This window comes from Gymnoscopelus microlampas (genome assembly GCF_963454915.1).
Source record: "Gymnoscopelus microlampas genome assembly, chromosome: 8".
Classification (NCBI taxonomy): domain Eukaryota; kingdom Metazoa; phylum Chordata; class Actinopteri; order Myctophiformes; family Myctophidae; genus Gymnoscopelus; species Gymnoscopelus microlampas.
In genome coordinates, this window is record NC_139945.1 from 19,886,304 (window position 1) to 19,904,975 (window position 18,672).

The window sequence follows — 18,672 nt, forward strand, 5'->3', positions numbered from 1 at the left end:
GGGGGGAGGGTGCAGAGGGCTTCCCTGACCTAAATAAGTACTATTAACTCCAACCCTAAATTATACTTCGCTGTACAGTCACGTTGCTCCCCAAAAATAACTGACAACAAAGTATCAGGCTTTATGGTGGGGCTAGGGCTAGGACACTTAGTTGTTCACCAGCCACAGTGGATGGGGATTCCCAAAAGAACTAATTTCTTTTTTTAATGCAAATACAATCTTGTTGAGAAGCCAAGGCTGTGTTGGGAAGAGTACAGTTACTCCACAAGGCAGGAACAGGGAAGACTTCCCTGGCATGTGGTAAAGAGGATTCATGCCACTTCCCTGCCTGGTCTGCCCAGGGCAAGCTTCCCTCCTTCTTCCCTGGCTGGTAGTAGGTAGACCCAGTGGTGACACACTGACATGGCTCTCTCTCGACTCGCTCCCATTCATAAGAGGCCCGGCCGGCTTGTGCGCATGTGGTGTCCCTTCTGTTTGAAATAAATAAGGAACAGAAAACCGCAGAAACCGCAGAGCCTTCCTTCCCCATTACAACTCCCTGGGGGGGGGGGGGGGCACTTCAGACGGCATTTAATGCCTCCAGTTCTCATCGTCTCTTTTGAACTGCTTGCTCTCTCTTTGGGGGTGAGGCTAAGGCAGTCGTTGGGAGAACAACTTGTGCTCACTTGCGTCAAATGATTTCTTCTTCTTCTGTGGGGTGAATTTGCGAGTAAGACAGTGGTGGAAAAAGTACTCAAATGTTTTACTTAAAGTAAAGGTATCAATACTGCAATGTAGAAGTACTCTGTTACAAGTAAAAGGCCTGTGTTCAAAATGTTACTTGAGTAAAAGTACCAAAATGTACCAAAAGTAAAAGTACTACAATATTTGAAAATAGCCGATTTACACGACACGTTGTGAGCTTGTAGGTCGGCTATTTTCAAATAGCCTAGGTATAAAATAGGGCTAAAGTGCTTAATGTGTGTTCTATAATATAATAATTTATATCTGCAAAGTAACTAGTAACCAAAGTTTTCAAATAATTGAAGTGGAGTTTAAGTACAATATTTGCCTCTGAGATGTAGTGGAGTAGAAGTAAAAGTAGTGAAAATGGGAAATACTCACATCACAACCCACATACACACAACTGTCCTATTATTGACACCTACTCGTGTAAGGATGTGAGTTTGACAGATTACAGAGGTCTAACAGGCTTAGTTCATATTGCCTTGGTACAAAGGGGGGCGTTGTTAGATTATGTAGGGTAGTCTCGACCCTGAGGTTCGGTAAACAATAGCAGAAGTGTTTGGGTCTTTTTTTTCTTCCTATCTCTTCAACGGTATATGCCGCATATGCAGTGGAGCTGCAGCTGGGCTTTGTCTGTTATTTGCTTAAAGCATTTATGCCGCTTTCTGTCCATCTGCGTTTGTTTGTGCATGTCCGTGTTCGTCCATGTCTGACTGCATATGTCTTCATGTCATCATGCTTTCTCTGACCGTATGTATATTTCCATCCTAGGTCTGTCCGTCCCATCTATCCATATTTCAAGCTAGTGGTTTCTGGTTTTCATCGACACCGCTTGAAGGAGAAGTTTCTTTCTTTCTTTCTCCATTTTCCTTTATGTACTCCGAGATAGCAGTCTCACAGGACCATCTGTTGCAACTCCCTTAAAAAAAAACATATCACCCCAACAGACCACAATGGAAACAAGCCCACGGGCCTTTTTGTTTCATCCTTTCAGCAGAACCTTTGACTGTACAACTTGTGCTGTTAATAATCGTGTTAAGTATTCAATCAATCAATCAAGCTAGCTAGTCTATGCTCTCTGCAAGCTCATTGCTTTTGCTGCAACATTTTGAAATGATGATTCAAGTAAAGTAGTTGGTAAGGCAACCGTCAGCTTTTCGTCCATGCTCTAGGGTTGTGGTATCTATGGGGCCCATCTCAGCAGCAACATACACAGGAATATTGAGAGAGAGAGAGAAGAGAGGAGAGAGAGAGAGAGAGAACAAAATAAAAGAGGAGACGTCAATATTGGCCCCAGGACTGGCCTTCTCTGAGCCCGTCAAGAAATACACAGATGATAGCCTCCAAGCTAAAACTATATTAAACCTTCAGAACACTCTGCACCACACCATGGCTGGCGAAACACAGAAATATGTTACATAGCAGCAAAAGACTTAATGTGTTTACATGTGAAAACAAAAATGTGTCTGAGTCTTTAGTCTTTGTCCACATATTAAGCGTAAATAGAAAGAGAAGAGTGAAAGGAAGTTGACAGAAGCAGGGAGAGAGAAATGAAGAGTGGAGACGAGTGAAAGAGAGAGGTTGATACTATGGGGAGTGTGGCCTTGCTATAAATGAGAGCAGTGGAACATGGAGGCTCAGCAGGAATGTGTAAATATTTAATGGCACCGTTGGGCTATATGCTCTGCAACTACATCGCCTTAAAGTGCAATGCAAAGCTTTTATGGCCACATCATAACCAACGCGTTATCAGAGTTGCGTCTCCTTTTGCAACATGCATGTCTCCACAAGCTCATAGCGTGGCACACGGTGACACAGATGCGTTCCAGGTCTTAATGGCTTAAGGTAGTACTCTGCTGCAATTTTCTTTTTAAAGCTTTAACCTGCATGGCACTATACCCATGTAGAAAGCATGCCAAGTCTAGTCTGTGTGTGCCTTCTGTCAAGTGCGGCGTGTGTGTGTGTGTGTGTGTGTGTGTGTGCGTTTGGGGTCACGATTGATTCCAAATCAAAAATCGATCGAAATGAAGTGAACGTTTAATTTCGAGCATCAAATTCACAATCATGTTCATGATTCTCGCAGTATTTATTTTTCTGTTCATCCCATGCATGCATGCTTCCAAGGGAAACACGCCGTTATTGCTTTTCTTTGCATCCCCTGTGCTATGGTCGAAAGGAAAAAGGGGAAACATTTTCAAAGACGACAACGTTTCGTTACGTTGCGTATGCGGAGCCTCCATTACTTTCAGGTATTCCGTCAGACCAACAAGACCTTTTCAAGTCTAGCACCGGTGCAGCAGTCCTGACTGTCACAGATGGGCCTTCCATGAGTGACATAGAGCTACTTGACCATCACACAGCACTACAATAGTTGAGGGAAGCACAGCATAATTGTTACTACGGTATTCAAATAAAAGCAAAACAATTGTTTTGAGTCAAGACTCAAAGGTCTAACAGCAATGCCTGAAAAAAAGCTTTAATTGAAAATTGAATAGAATTGTGACCTTAAAATCAAAGGTCAAATCGAATGATGACAACCCTAGTGTGTGCTCACAAGCGCATGTCCCACTGGGCCATGCCTCTTCACCTTGTTGCCCAGTTGAAGAATGCTGTTGAATAATACAGCAACAGCACATCGCCAGCGAAATCAGAGACCGCCCAACAGGAAAGACACACACAGTCACCATGTGTCTGTCTAATTGCCCTAGCAACTGCTGCATTGCTCATGAAGACATTGTAAAGACAGAGGTGGTGACCTTACCAGAGGTGGTTACCTGTACAATAGCCACTGAGCCTGCCCAACCCATACGAATAACTATCATCTGTATCTACATCAGTGCTGGGTCCTGCTCATTTTCAATTCCATCAGGAAACGACAGAAGCAAAGTCCTCCTACATTTGAACTTCTGTCATGAACGGAATATGGTGTCTGATGGCATGCTGTTGACCTTTATGTTAACAGTTACTGCACTTAATCACCTAATCAAAATTAGTTTTCCCCACAAACAGTTAACCATAAGCTGGTATATTTTGGCTGTAGTTGAGAACTTTCTCTACTGTGCAAGCTACTTTGGCAGATAACCATCATGATTTGGATCACATTTTATGAATGAAGAAATATTATGAATGAATTTGCCCTTTTTTGATTGAATTGTCAGAGCTTCTTATTGAACTCAAAGATACCTTTAACGCAGCATATAAATCCATACTCAGGTTGGGTGGCTGCACAGCTGTGCAAGTTTACTCTCAGGGTCTAGGCTAGCTGCGTCTGGCACTTAACAGCCACTGTGCTAAGCCACGGTCCAGCTGCCAAACCTCCACTCCAGATGCATCAACTGTATATGGATGGTTCCAGGACTGGGATCAAGACTGTGTGTGCTACTGCCTGTCACTGTAAACTAGCATGGTCATTTGCTCTCTATTTCTATTTCAGTAACAGTTTCTCTTAGAGGAAGAGTAACCGGCTTGGGTACGACTCAAGACTTTTTCCTTCTACAAAAGAAACAATAAAGAGATAGTCAGTGGTACTCCAGTGATTTCAAGCTTCTGTTTGTCATGATGTTTTTCAGGGTTTATTGTCACAATAAGTGTGTAGACATTGTCACAGACAATTCCCATGCACTCCCAAAAGAGTGGAATATCTCACTCCCTCCTCAACTAAAAAAAAGGGTGTAATCTATGTCTGAGCTAGGGTATAATCTACCTTCCTAAGCTAGGATATAATCTGCAGATCCAGGGAGGTCTGTGCTGGAGCAGACAGATGTTGCTCTACAGGCCTAGGGATTCCAGAGTTTGGTCAAAATTGGGGACAATGTAATAAGACGGCTGCATCAGCCGCTAATGTCCAGGTACTGCTACCAAGGCCATTACACAACACAATGTAACAATACATTACATAACAAATGATCTTAATCAGCTTTACAGGAGGTCAAAAACGTTTCTTTTTTTCTGTGAAGTCATGAGGCAGTACGCAAGGGAATGTTAATGGCCTATCTGTGATGAGACATCATATCACACCAGTTTAAACAAAACTATTTGAGTTAAAAGTAGAGGCCCCTGGGAATGGGATAGACAAAATAATACATTATATACCATAATGTGTGTACCGGTATGTATTTTTTAAATATTCATTGTCAACTCTAAGCCAAACCATCACTCCATAGCACATAAATACATCCACTCCCAGGATGGATCCACATATAGCCTAGCTTAAAACAGGCATCGCTCTTCACTGACACTTTGAAATACAGGCCCACTAATGGCATATGGCCACTGGCCACATAAATCTATCTATACACTCGGGTGTATGAAACAAAGCAGTCCATTAGCCTAATAGCCTTGATGACTTGTGGTACCGGAACGTTTGTTAACAGCAACAGTGTGAGTGAAGGCCTTCTTCTCCATGTGGGTTTGTCTTCCATTGGAACATCCAAAGTTCATTTAACTCTGAGACAGTGTACAAATGTAACCATGTGGACTGTACGCCACGGGTCCATTTGGTTACATGCGTACACTCTCTGAGTTAAATGAACTTTTTGCTGTGTCCTCTTTCCTCTCCCATGCCAACAATTTCTTTAACGTTTCTTCTCTTCTTTTTTAGGCCATTTTAAGCCTTTATTGACAGTCACAGTAGAGACAGGAAATGCCATGAAGCAGGTCCGGCCCATAATATGGTATGCCATGCACCCTAAACACTTGTCTATCGGGGCACCTCTGTTTCAATGATTCCATCAAAAGGTTCTGTCCTTGCCCTTTTGCTCTCCAGGTACAGAATGAGAATACATGACTGCGCGCCCGCTGGCCTAGCGGTCCAGGCGCATACCACATAGGCTGGTAATCCAGTCTGGCAGCGTGTCGCGGGTTCGACTCCCGATCCCGACGGCCTTTGCTGCGTGTCACCCCATTTGCTGCATCTCTTTCCCCATTTCCTGTCAGACTACTTTCCTCTCAAATAAGCCCCATAAATATCCACCAAAAAAAAAGAGAGAATACATGACTACTGAGGTATTAAGAACAGAGATGTAGCCTAGACTACAGATCCACAGATGCATTCGAATGCTATCTGCACACTGCAGCCATGGCAACAGCACAAGTGGGGTGGAAATATGCTGTGGCAACAAGCAGAAACGTGTGAACAGTCTCACAGGCTGCATGAAAGACATTCAGTAGATGTGCTTGCTGCATGTACAGCATTTGGGTTTGCTGAATACTGTCATGACTGGTGGTCTCAACTTTATGTATTAAGCATTTGTCAAGTAATCAAACTGTATTTGTGTGTGTGCATCAGCATGCCATGGGCGGGCATGTGTGTGTGTGCACCCTGACTGAGGTAACAGTGACTGTATAGGCGTGGTTTGAATAATATTGAAACACTGTCTTCTATATAACATATGTAGTCCAGGTATTGTGCACAGCACCAAAATACCTTAGTTTAGGTAAGATGTCGCCAACATGTTTTTCCCCCCCCCCAAAAAAAAACAGTGGGTTGTGACTTGTGAGAGGTCAGAATAATGATGCAACGGCACATATCTGGATGTTTTATATGGAAATACAAGACCACCACAGGCCATCATCTTCCATGGGGGAAAGCCTGTGATGCTAAATATTTTTTTGCAGAATCCGATAAAACATAATATAATCTAGACAAACACGTTGTTCGGTAGGTTAAAAACATGCAATTGTAGAGGGGTCTGTGTTTATTTAACAGTACAGTGTTTACCAGCTGCCCCGGGCAGAGAAAGCCACAGATATGCCAGTCTGGGGAAAGACTGGAAGGTGGAAAAGCTTTTCCAGGCTAGAGCAGTCACCCCCCCATACACACACAACCACATAATGCTGCCCCTCCCCTAGCACACATACACATCTAAACACACACAGAGCCACACCTAAAACACACATTCCTATCTCCTGCATCTTTGCCTCAATGCAAGCCCCATCATCCCCAGAAAACCCTTACAACTTCCGTTGTAAGTGCCCTCATGCACACACACACACGCATGACATACTGTATGCAAACGCACACACACTTATGGCAGCCACAATTTCTCAAGCTCAAGTATACAAATGCTGTCACACACTTGAGTAGACACAAACCACATGGGCTCCAGTGGGAAAAGCTAGGCTGAGCTGCCAGCATCCATAGCCTGTGATTGTCAAGAGTGCTTAACGTGTTGATTTTGGATCACTGACCAACTCCCCATGGCTATCACTTTCATAATGGGCAGCAAGGCGATAACTGCTGCTTCTAGGTCAGCAGAACTCCTGCAAACGTTTAAGATGTTTACCCTCTTAAATGTTCATTACATGTCCCAAACCTTTATCATCCCTTCCACCATGTTGGCCTGCAATTTGAAATTAGTCTACCTTTCACCTTGTGTGCCAAGACTACAACCTAAGTCGGCCAACTTGGGGAATGATCTACCTCGAGAAAACAGAATGGAAAAAGGAAAGGACGTCAATTTGGACCCGATCCGAGCAGAGGAGGATAACATGGACAGGCAAATCTCCAAAGGAAGCTGATAATATCTACATATCTACATTTTTCACTAAACTGTCTGCACATAGTAACTGATTCTCCATGCTTTTTAACACATGAAACCGGTAAAGATTTCCACAGCAATATTTCTGGTAAAGGTAGCGGTTTCTGGTAACAGAAACAATGACCTTTGTAACGGTTTGACTAAAAGTAGCTGGGATGCCAGTCAGGTCCCCGATAGTCCGGGTCTGGTCAAACCCTAGGGTGCATGTATCACAAATTACTAGGGCTGCCCCCTGAAAATCGACAATTCTAGTTAATCTAGTAGTCAGTCGAAGACCCCTCAGTCGACAGAGATTCTTTGATTCAAGGAGCCGGGTTGAAACTCTGCTGGTATTGGACTGGTGCTCACACGTCCTGTAGTAACCAGACTGAAATAATATATGGAGATCTCTGTGCTTCATTTCAGTGCCTGAGCGTCAACTTAGCCTTCTGGTACCGCACTGCATGCAGTAAACAACAACACTGCTCTGAGTAGCATACAAGCTATCGTTAGCTTAAACACGGCTCAAAAATGACTGAAGCCAAGCTGTCTAAACTCTGTGTCACTCACTCCAGAGGATTCCAACACCGGGACGTGCAACATGTAAACGTCATATTTAATGAAGCGTCTACCGGGGTATGAGATACACTCTCGTACACTTTTCTGGCACCGGTTTAAAAATAGCAGCGCTCAGTTTACCTACTTCAGGCAAACTCCTTTACCCAGTGTTGTGTTCTATTTTTTTTCGGAAGGTATACGCTACAATACGATGCGCGTGGTCGTGGGTATACGCTCTCGCGTTTTCAATGGATGAAACAGTTTTTGAAGGTATACAGTAGCGACGAAAAAAAATCTCAAGGTATACGCCGTACACAGCATCTGACGGTAGAACACACCACTGCCTTTACCTGGATGCTCAAATTTGGCCAATAAACTAGGCTTTCAAGGGAACTTTGTGACAACTACAACAGGGACTCAAGTAGGAAATGTAGACTTTATAGAGTGTCTTGTGAGGCAGTTGCACTATTCTGTACATTTCATCCTCCAAGAGGGTGAACTAAACTTAAGAGTTCTCATTCACTCTAAACTTTCCATGCTCCATTTCCTAGGCTGGACAAGAACTGCAGCTTAAAGTGTCTAACCGGAAGTACAGTTAGTACAGGCCAGGGCTACCGGAAGTTCTGTTAGACTGGAAAACATGTAACCCATGAGTCCCTGACTTCCTTTACTTCCAATTAGACACTTTTGACAGTAGTTTTTTTCCCAGGCTTTATCTCCTTATGAGATGTTGATAAAACTGGGAACTATTTCCTGATACATCTCCTGGATCTCTGAGTCAGCTCCTGTTGAGCATTCCATATCGTCGCTGTCCGGTGGGGACCTCATAAATTGCAAAATTAGAGCTTGTAGATCTGCTACTTTTGATGCTTTTCTGTGACACTGTAGTATGATCAAGTAGGGAGTCATTTATGAAAAAACACAAAAAGTTAAGATATGGAGATCTGCCCGACAGCAACAATATACTCTAATCCAAGATGGGTAGTTCCGTCTCACCTGCTACGTACCATGGCTTTATTAGTCTGGTGTTGACGGTCGTCGGTCATAGCACTAGCCAGTGTAGCCACACTGCACAAACATAGCCTAGTGCTGATACCAACATAACCTACTGCGGCATGGACTGGCTTGTAGACACTCGTCTATGACCCTGTCGCATTGAATGACCCAAGACACTTATGACAAACATTTTTGTCACAATTTGAACATTTTGTCTACTTGTCAGAAGTTGTCACATGGCCAATTATCGTACGGTGTGGGATCACATTAAGAGGAATTCAGAGACATTTTGGCTTAGCTCTTTGATCAACTCGCACCGTTATGATGACGGTGACTGGTGGCAATTCCAACAGTGAGTGTTCTCAGGATTGTGTGTGCTACAGAGCCAACAGTGCTTTTGGGATGATGCTATGGGTCGTACTGTCCACTTAACATACAGTAATAATATGGTGGAGCATTACACACCACTGTGAGATCCATACCTGGATCCAAGGGTAAAACTCCCGGTCTTCACACGCTTATCTAAGTTCACACACACAAAGACCCAACTATTAAATATTGTTCAAAATCATACACTCAACATTAAACTAGTAGTATGGGGGTGGAAGGCCATGAGGTTCAAACGCAGCCCTCTAACATCCATATTGGCAGCCAACCAAAAGGGAAATTCTTAGTCTCTATTGTTGCCATTGCAATTCATGTGGGGGAAATGCCATTCACTAATCGTTACAGCTATGCACAACAACGACAAAGAAGTACGCCTATGAACAACAACAATTAGTGAGACAAGTCGGTTACGTACACCCTAAAACATGTTTACAGCCATTTATTGCTCCTTTGACATTGTAGGGAACCTCATCCTGCCCTCTATCCCCAAATCCTCCTTGCTAACAAAAAGAGGAAGGAGGCGGCCAAGACGAGACGAGAGTGAGAAGGGGGGAAACAGACCGGAATAAAAACTCTTTGACAAAGAAACACATTAAGCCAACAGCCCTGCCTCCCCTCACCACCACCTACTCAGGCACATATGAAGGCCAAATACTGGCCCTGGGTTAAATGCAACTTTTCAAATGTTTGGAGCAATAGCTCAGGTCTGTTGCTCAGTGGTGCCAGACTACAGACATTTTCACTCTGTAACGATTCACTTGGTTCCACTAGATTTAGCTTAATCAATCACAGAACGATATCTAAAATGGCATTCCTAGAAAATATCCTGACTACTAGCATTATTATTATAGTAGACTTCTAGAAATCTCTCAGGAGGATTTTCTGTCTTCCTTCATCTCGCTGTACCCAGCCACTTTCCTCCACATCTGCAATCTTACAAAACCCCAACTTCTTTTTTTTTTACTCAGGCGAAAAAACAGGACACCCCACCCCCCTAGTGAAAAAAGCCCCCCTCCCCCTGGCCTAGCAGGCTGTAATGGGCCACCAATGGAATGTTTCCCCATGCATGCTCACTCTCTGTGGCCGGTGGGAGAACAGAGAGAAAGGGGGGGGGGGGGGGGGGGGGGTGAGTGAAAAAAGGGGGGAGAGAGAGAAAGGCAGAAACACAGAGGGTCTGCATTCCAATCTGCTCTGTCCTTTAACTGCCTTGCTGGCTGACTGGTTTGTTGTTCAAGTCTACATGCTGAATGTGGACCACAGTCAGCTGTGTGTCCCAGGGGTGGAGGTCTGTCCTGCAGCTGACCTAGGGAACAGTATAGCATCATATCCTGATTCTCCCACGTTCCACTAAGCACACACAGACACAATTGCAATTAAAAGCACAAGAAGAGTGAACTGGGTTCTGTACTTTAGTAAACTGGCACTAGGCTACTCCAGAATCAGAATCAGCTTTATGGTCACATCACAGGTTCACAGAGGTAAAGAAGTGGGTGAAATTTGTTTTCGTGCATAGTTCCCATCGTATCGTTATTTCCATTGAAGAAAGGGAAGAAGAAGAGATGGGGGGAGGGGGAAGGAGAACAAACAAGAAAAAACAAAAAAATATCTACATACTTGGATTGGATTTATCATGAATTGCTTAAAACTGTTGTTGTTTGAGTGTTGAATGGTTAATGTGAATATAAGACGTTTGCACAAGTAATCATATAGCCCAACTGTTGGTCAAAATTATGCTTACTACAATTCATAATAATTTTGCAATTCTGAAACATTTTATTTTGTGTAGAATGCCAACTTAATTGCTTGCCAACGGTCGAGATGATGATACATGTAGGACAAACGTAGATACATTTCGAGACAAATGGTAATTAGTCCAGTGTCTTGCAAAATAAGGATGATCTTTATCATTTTAGACAAAACTATGAAACCAATTAATTGAGCTGGCTCTTCAGCTATTAGTTTCAGTCAAACAAAGGAGGATATGCTTAGTATCTATCAGTCAGTCAGATGAGATTCTCAGTCAATGAAATTCCACTGTGTCAAGGAGATTAGTTTAATCTGTAGTCATAGGGCAGCAACCCAGCACATATTTATCAGTGTAACAGCAAGGTTAAGCTTGTGACTGTTCACATACAGGAGAAGACGTGCATTATACAGTGTATTTGATTATATTAGATGCAATCTGCTTCTTTCATTTAGAATGCGGCGAGACAAGTTTGTAGTTAGTGGTTTATCATTAATCATTTTACTAGCTAAACCACCACAACTGGCGAAAATCTCTGACCCAGCACCTGCTGGAGTAGATTCCTGTGATGTCAACCACACCCAAATCAGGTCAGTCCAGCTATGTCCTGCTATTTCAAATCAACCAATCATACAGCAGGCAAAACAATGGCCATCTAATCAAAGCACACACTCCTTGTCCATCCCACAAGAAATACATTGTCTATTGTTTTTGTCGTATGGACAGTGGACCATGTTGTCGTCCCTATTCAAACAGTTTGAATAGGGACGTGGCTCTTTGGATTTAAAAAAAGGGTTAGTAGTATAATATAATAGTTCTATCTAATATACTGTAGATGTAATGTCGTTTTTTTTTAATGGTTACAGTTGATTTCATAACGAAAATATTTGTACCCAATGCTGTAACAATACAATGCACAGCACTACCCTACCCACTTCTGTATCCATCATGCGTTTTACAGGAACACAAATTGCTTTTTTGATATTCTTTTCCTCATTGTACAAGCGAACATTCTATTCCTTCTTTTGTTTTTTTTGGGGCAGTGTGTGGCCATGCCAGGACATCTGTACTAACCCACCCAATCCTGCCAGTCAGTCAGATGAAAGGCATTTGAAAGTGGGTGGGGAATGAACAAACCAACGTTGTGCGCAGCTGCCCACCTTGGCAGCAGTGGAAAAGTTGTCTGTCTGTCCAGTGGGCACTGGGTTAATCAGACACTATGTTATTTAGTAAAAGTCTATTTCTTTTTAATGCAGTTGCAATTGTGTGTGTGTGTGTGCGTGTGTGCGTGTGTGCGTGTGTGTGTGCGTGTGTGTGTGTGTGTGTGTGTGTGTGTGTGTGTGTGTGTACAAAACACCTTTAGAAATAACACAATTACTACAGTGCAACTCTGTAGGTCAAAGTTGCCTTGCATCTCGTGTATTCAATTATAAGCATGTATTTTACTATGTATTCTATATAAAACATATCTTCTAACACAACGGAAAGTACTGCTACATAATATATAGTGCCGGTGTACAATCATATTACTGAATGAGTCTATCCCCATCCACTCTGTAGTTCACTGTATTAAAGTGTAGGCAGTCAGTTTTCAATACAGCTCCAATCACATTTATGCAAACAATTGAGACAGCTGTCAGCATATGAAAATGAAGTAAGACCGATAACATTCAGTGGTCACCGCTGATTCAGCTTGAATAACACTGAGGATATTACTGTGTGATGTTTGAGGGTTATTTAGCATTTTAGTTACAAGTTTGCTTTTGTGGTACCACGAAAACTGTTCTTATTTGCATACTTGATGTCAGTACTACAACTTTGACATTCGTCCTTATTTGCATTTTGTGAGCTGAATGACATTATCGTAATCTAATGTAATATGATCTTTAGCCACAGAGAATTTTCTAAATGGGGAAATACCGAGACCAAAGGAAATGAACGCCATTTCCTAACACCTTATGAGGGTCATCCACAAACACATCATTTGACACTGACTAGTGTTCACTACACTACTGATGATGAGACTAGTAGACTTCCCTGAATCTTGGAATCTCCCTGCCGAGCTCAGCTGTAGCCTCTGACATAACTGTCACAAAAGCAACAGCTTTGCATACACGCAATCAGTGCAGAGTTACAGTAAAGACTTGAGAGATGCGGGCATCCATGTAGGAGCACTGCATACTTTGACATGTTCGGACACGTGGTTGATCCCTCTCCACAGGGATCAACTTTAATGACGTGTTTGTGAGGTGAGGCATTCTGCCTGAGGGGAAGAGTGACACAGTGCAGTAGACTGGACACACCAGGGCTGGCCTGGCCTCCCTTTTCACATGTGGGCGTCGAGAGTGTTACTCAAAAGTGATAAATAGACAACTGCAAGCTTCCTGGACACACTGTGAATGTGAAAGACAAAAGTAGGGCTTCCACAAATAGGCATAGATCTAAATACATCTGAAACAGCAACAGGATGTTCTTGTGCAGCGGGAAAGGAACTTCACGCGGCCTCCTTGATATTCCTGTCTAATCTTAACCCACAGATCTGAGTTGCATGTAGATCAATCTAATTTCTGTATCCCTTCAAAACAAGCAGATCATCAGAACATTAGCTTCCATCAACATAACTTGTTAGCAAGTGTTGACCGACTACTACGGATTCCTCCCGCCTACAATAAACGGGTGCAGTCTAGCTTGGCCTTTGGAGGTGAGGTCCCCACTCTCACAGACTACAAAGGACAAATCCATTTCCCACACTCATTACATCAAATGCCTTGTGATTTTTTTTTGCGGGAGGCACTCGCTCGCTCGCCTTTTACGCAATAACTGGCACGGGGAGGGCGAATACACCACAGGAATGTGGCCTTTGTATCGCCACCACCAGGCCCGACATAGTTTCAACTTGGCTGCTGGGGTAGTAGGCACACACACACACACACACACACACACACACACACACACACACACACACACACACACACACACACACACACACACACACACACACACACACACACACACACACACACACACACACACACACACACACACACACACACACACACACACACACACACACACACACGATCTGGGTAGGGCATAGCACATAGCAGTAAATATCCCCATTCTTGCCCGGTTTGGAATATGGCCATTTGTGTCTGCCAGTGTGTGGAGGGCAGCAGAGTCAAGCCATATTGTGTTAATGATTGATACGTTTAATGTTTCTTTCCCCTTGCGTGCCCGCGGGGAGAGTAAACTTTGTCCCGTGTGTGTACACTCTTGACAAATATGTACAGAGAGGTTGCATAATAAGGCTTATATGAGAAAAGACTAATCAATGCTAAAATGACGGTTTAAATGATTAATAATGTCCCATAGAGAAGACAATTAAAAGTGTGGTGTGCATGCTGTCACTCCAGCAGGCGGAGGCATGCTGCTAATCATCTCGGCGGCTAGTCAGTCAAATCACATTCATAGTCTTGGTGCGTAACCTAGTTAGCAAACACACCCTCCTCCATCATTCCACAATGTGGTTAATCCTTTATTATTGAGGCTACTCGTTCCCCTGAGACGATTTCAAAGGACAAAATGTTGTTGTGAGCAGGGTGGGACTGTCTGCGAGGATGTGATGTTTAGTAGAGATATATATTCTAGCCTTGTGGAACAGTAAAGGCCTTGGTGCAACAGTGAAAAGTCGACTCTTACTCACTTAAAAAGGAGTAGTTCGCCCCAAAAATGACTTATTTCCTATCAATTAACACACCCCATGAAGCCTTGAATTCAGGCAGATTTTTGTTTTTTGGTGCATTCCTAAGTCAATGTGTGTAAATGATTCAAAATAAGTATTTTTTTGGGGTGAACTACTCCTTTAAGACTCATTTTACACAGTTGGACGGCGGTATCGCTTGCCAAAAAGAGTAGATCTACAAGCCAACTCAACGTTAGCTTTTGGATCTACTTCCTTTTTGGCAAGCGACATCATCATCGGTACAAACTGGGGTTCCAGTCAGTGTTATCGGCCTCAAACAAGAGACGTCAGACAGATAACGCCCCGGGAACACGTTCAACTTGCTATTTTTGAGTCTGAAAGCGATATAATCGCTATTGCACTTTCTAGTAAAAAGAACACACGACCTAACGTGTTATCACTAAAAAATATGTCCTGAAACTTAAAAACAAGCAAGCATCAAGCGGCTAAACGCCAGTCACACCGCCAGACAAACTGCATCACTTTATAACAGTCCCAATTCATCATGGAATAGATTACAGCCTCCTCGCCGATGACCTCCATTATACGAAAGGGGGGAAAAAGCAGGACGAGGACCAAAACCGTTTGAGGAAACCAGATGTGAATGAAGAAGAACTGATCGCCATGCTCCTTCAATCAGCTATCAAACCAGGGCCCACACGTTCAGTTCAGTTCAGATCAGTTCTAACCCGGCCTCCCTTCATCATCTTCCTGCCATTTTTCTTTTTTAAACAACTGCCATCTCTAATCGGACTTGGTGGGGTGGCCATCACTTCCTTACCTTCCTCTGCTGCTTCTCCCAGGCCGGGTCCAGCAGAAGGTCCCGGTCCCAGTCATCTGCCTGCTCCATGTACGTAGGAACGCCACCGACTGTAACGGGGCCTGAATATTGGACTTGATTATTGTTGGTGGAGGCGTGATAATCTACCATGTCAGCCCACGAACCTCGTAGTTAACACGACTAAAGCACGCCAAAATAACTAAAAAGCTTTTGTTTCTAATTCTCTTATCCCGCAAAACGCAAAAAAACAAAAAAAATGACGAAAAGAGGGGAGGATGCGACCCAGCAACTCTCTCTCGCTCGCTCTCCGACTCCTTCGCCCGTTTCTTTTCTTTTTTTTTTTATCGGTCAGGAATATCCGGTCTGTGCAGTGAGAATATAGAAAGAATGCTTTCTCCACCCGCGGAGGGAATGGAATGGTGTGGTTGGTTGGTTGGGAGGAAACCAGAGGAACCAGCCGCTCCTACAAGCGAAGCTACAGCGGCCTACGTACGCGCAGCCCCCGACATACCTCATGAATATTCATCACCTACACTGCGGTTGACAAGTTTTGAGAGAGAAACAAGCAGCCAGGTCTATGAAAACAAGCAACTTGGCCCCCTTTTTTTTTTTTTGATTGATTGATTGATCATTGAGTGAGTGAATACTTTATTAACAGTTTGCAAAAACAAGGCACGGTGTCACAGATTTATACAAAAGAATGCTTAAAGGATGACCCAGATAAGCCCTCAGGGCTTGTTTCCATTAAGGTCCAGTGTATTCAATTCATCGAGACATTTAAAGACAAACAACAATATATAATAATATGCAAAAAACAAGAAAGATATGTACAGTAAACAGTTGGGGGGGGGGGTCATTTCCGGTGATGGGCTTAAACTTTTTACAGTTACAATTTGCATCCACCTGTAGGTGCTCTTTTAGAGCGGTTTTGCCTGTTGGTAGAGCATTCCACATTCTGGTGGCATAGCAGTAGAACGAATTTGACCCCATTTTTGTGCCGAAACTGTGTTCAGTGAGATCAGTGGGGCTCCTTCTGGTGTTGTGCCTGTGTGTGTCTTTTACGCTAGTGAAGTAGTCTAACAGGTACATCATGGGTATCCCTGTTTAGATCAGGCTCAATGCAAGTTGCTTTACTCCGTCCTCTGCCCTGAACCATAACACCCTAGCATAATGAGCAGGGGTTAGGTGAGTTCTGGGTGTTAGGCCTAGTAGTAACCTGACCAGTTTGTTTTTAATGCCTTTGAGGCACTAACGTACCGCGAGGTGCATGCATAGTCGAAATGACAGTGGATGAGTGATCCTGCTAGTGTCCTCAGTGTGTTCCTACCTAAGAATGGATTCAGTTTTATCTAACATTTGCCTGAGTCCTCCTCACGTTTGATGTAGTCGGTCAAATAGAGTAGGCATGTGTCTGTGGAGTGAGATGTTCTGAAGCCAGATTGGAATTCGTTTTTTTCATTGAGGTACTTTTCGACCTGTTCATATACTAACCTCTCAATAACTTTCGAGATAGAGCATAGAATAGAAACAGGGCTGTAGTTGCCAAGGTCTAATTTGTTTTTTAAACACATCATCAGTTGTCACCATGGTGAGTTTAAAGTCATCTTCGCGTACACCTAGATTTTTGTAGAATGCTTGGATGTGCTTTACTTTACCCCATATAGCCCAGAATGAGAGGGCAGTATGTCAACCAGTGTGGTTGTTGCTATATGGTTGTAAAGAAGTTGTTTAGGTGATTTGCCACATCCAGCTTATATGCAATGAGCGTGCCATCCGAATTGATGTTTATGTTTGCGGATCTGGTTTTCAGTTTCTTACTGCAGCCTAACTGATTAAATATCTTCCAGAGCTCCCGCAGATTGTTTATGTTTCCATCAATTTTTTCATGGTAGTAGTTTTTTTCTTCTGTTTTTATCATGCCAGTTACCTTGTTGCGAAGGATGTTTCTTTTTAGCTCATCAGTAGCTATGGTTTATCATAAAATGCAGAAATACTTTTGTCTCTGACCTTCTTAGCAGTCTGGATGTCTGGGGTTATCCATGGCTCCCAGCAGGCTTTAATCCTAACTGGTTTCATGGGTGCCAAATTGTCTAACACTTTTCGGAATTCAGTTTTGAAGCTGGACCATACCTCCTCGGTCTGAGAACTCTTGAGTTCATTGGACGAGTCTAGCCTCCCCAGGTCATGATTTAAGGCCTCACTTGAGTATTTTTTTAGTGATCTAATTTGGGCTATTCTGTGACAGCCGGCCTTAGGTTTTTGAATTTTGCGTGTACAGAAGATGATGTAGTGATCACTTACACCGTTTTCCAAAACCCCACTCCTTGAGATTCTGGACCTGTCCGATGCCAGGATGAGATGATGGTTTGAGTAGAATCACACACACTTGTCACTTGTGTATTGGGTAATCAGCTGGGTGAGGCTGCGTAGGTTACAAAACGTATAAAAGGACTTGAAGATGGGTGCGTTTTCCCGCCCCATGTCCGTGTTCCAGTGCCCAATAAGCATTGTCTCCGCACTGTCATTGCCAGCCAGTCATAGAAATCATTTTGATCAGGGGGTCTGTAAATGGCACCAACTAGCAAGGGTTTAGCTTTTTCTCAAATTAAACATATACATTGGTTATTTTCTTTTTAAATCTTGAAAACAATTTCACATTTTAACAACACAAATCTTGTATGGGGATCCCTGGCATAAAATGTTTTCAGATGGGGGTCCACAGACAAATACATGTTCATTTGGGGGCTTGACTTGAAAATGTTTGAGAACCACTGGTTTAAACATTAGGAAGCCCAAATAAGCAACAACTACACTTTGGAAACATGCCCCCAAAAAACGAAACTCGCAGGCAATATTTATCTACAAGCAACTTTACAGAAAAACAAGCCTATAGTCGCGTATAATAAGCGGACATGGCAACGCGGAACCTACACATTGCAATGCCGGACACGAATGAGCCTCGTGGAGTCACGCCGCTGCAACACCGCCCCCCGCTGGACGGAAATGGAGATTAATACCAGTTGAATAGCCTGATTTTTGTATCCATGGATTTTGATACTGCGTCGTACGATGGAGTCCCGCGCCAAAAATAGTAGATCTACAAGCTCAACAAAAGTGCAGTAGACCGGGACACACCAGCTTGTAGATTTGCTATTTTCGGCGCGCGACGCAGTGTTCTATAAATTAAGCACTGCGACTTCATTTATGTTTTCAATATCCA

The 18,672-nt window shown here is 43.2% G+C and overlaps 1 protein-coding gene across 1 annotated transcript in view; it reads right to left on the bottom strand.

The window, feature by feature from the left end:
* The window catches only part of actn4 (actinin, alpha 4), a 77,406-nt gene extending 61,518 nt beyond the window's left edge, over positions 1–15,888 (bottom strand). The window contains exon 1 of the mRNA XM_084063737.1: positions 15,453–15,888. Coding sequence (XP_083919863.1) covers positions 15,453–15,602 — 150 coding nt within the window. The 5' untranslated portion in view covers positions 15,603–15,888. The remainder of the gene's footprint in view (positions 1–15,452) is intronic.
* Between the last annotated feature and the right edge of the window lie 2,784 nt (positions 15,889–18,672).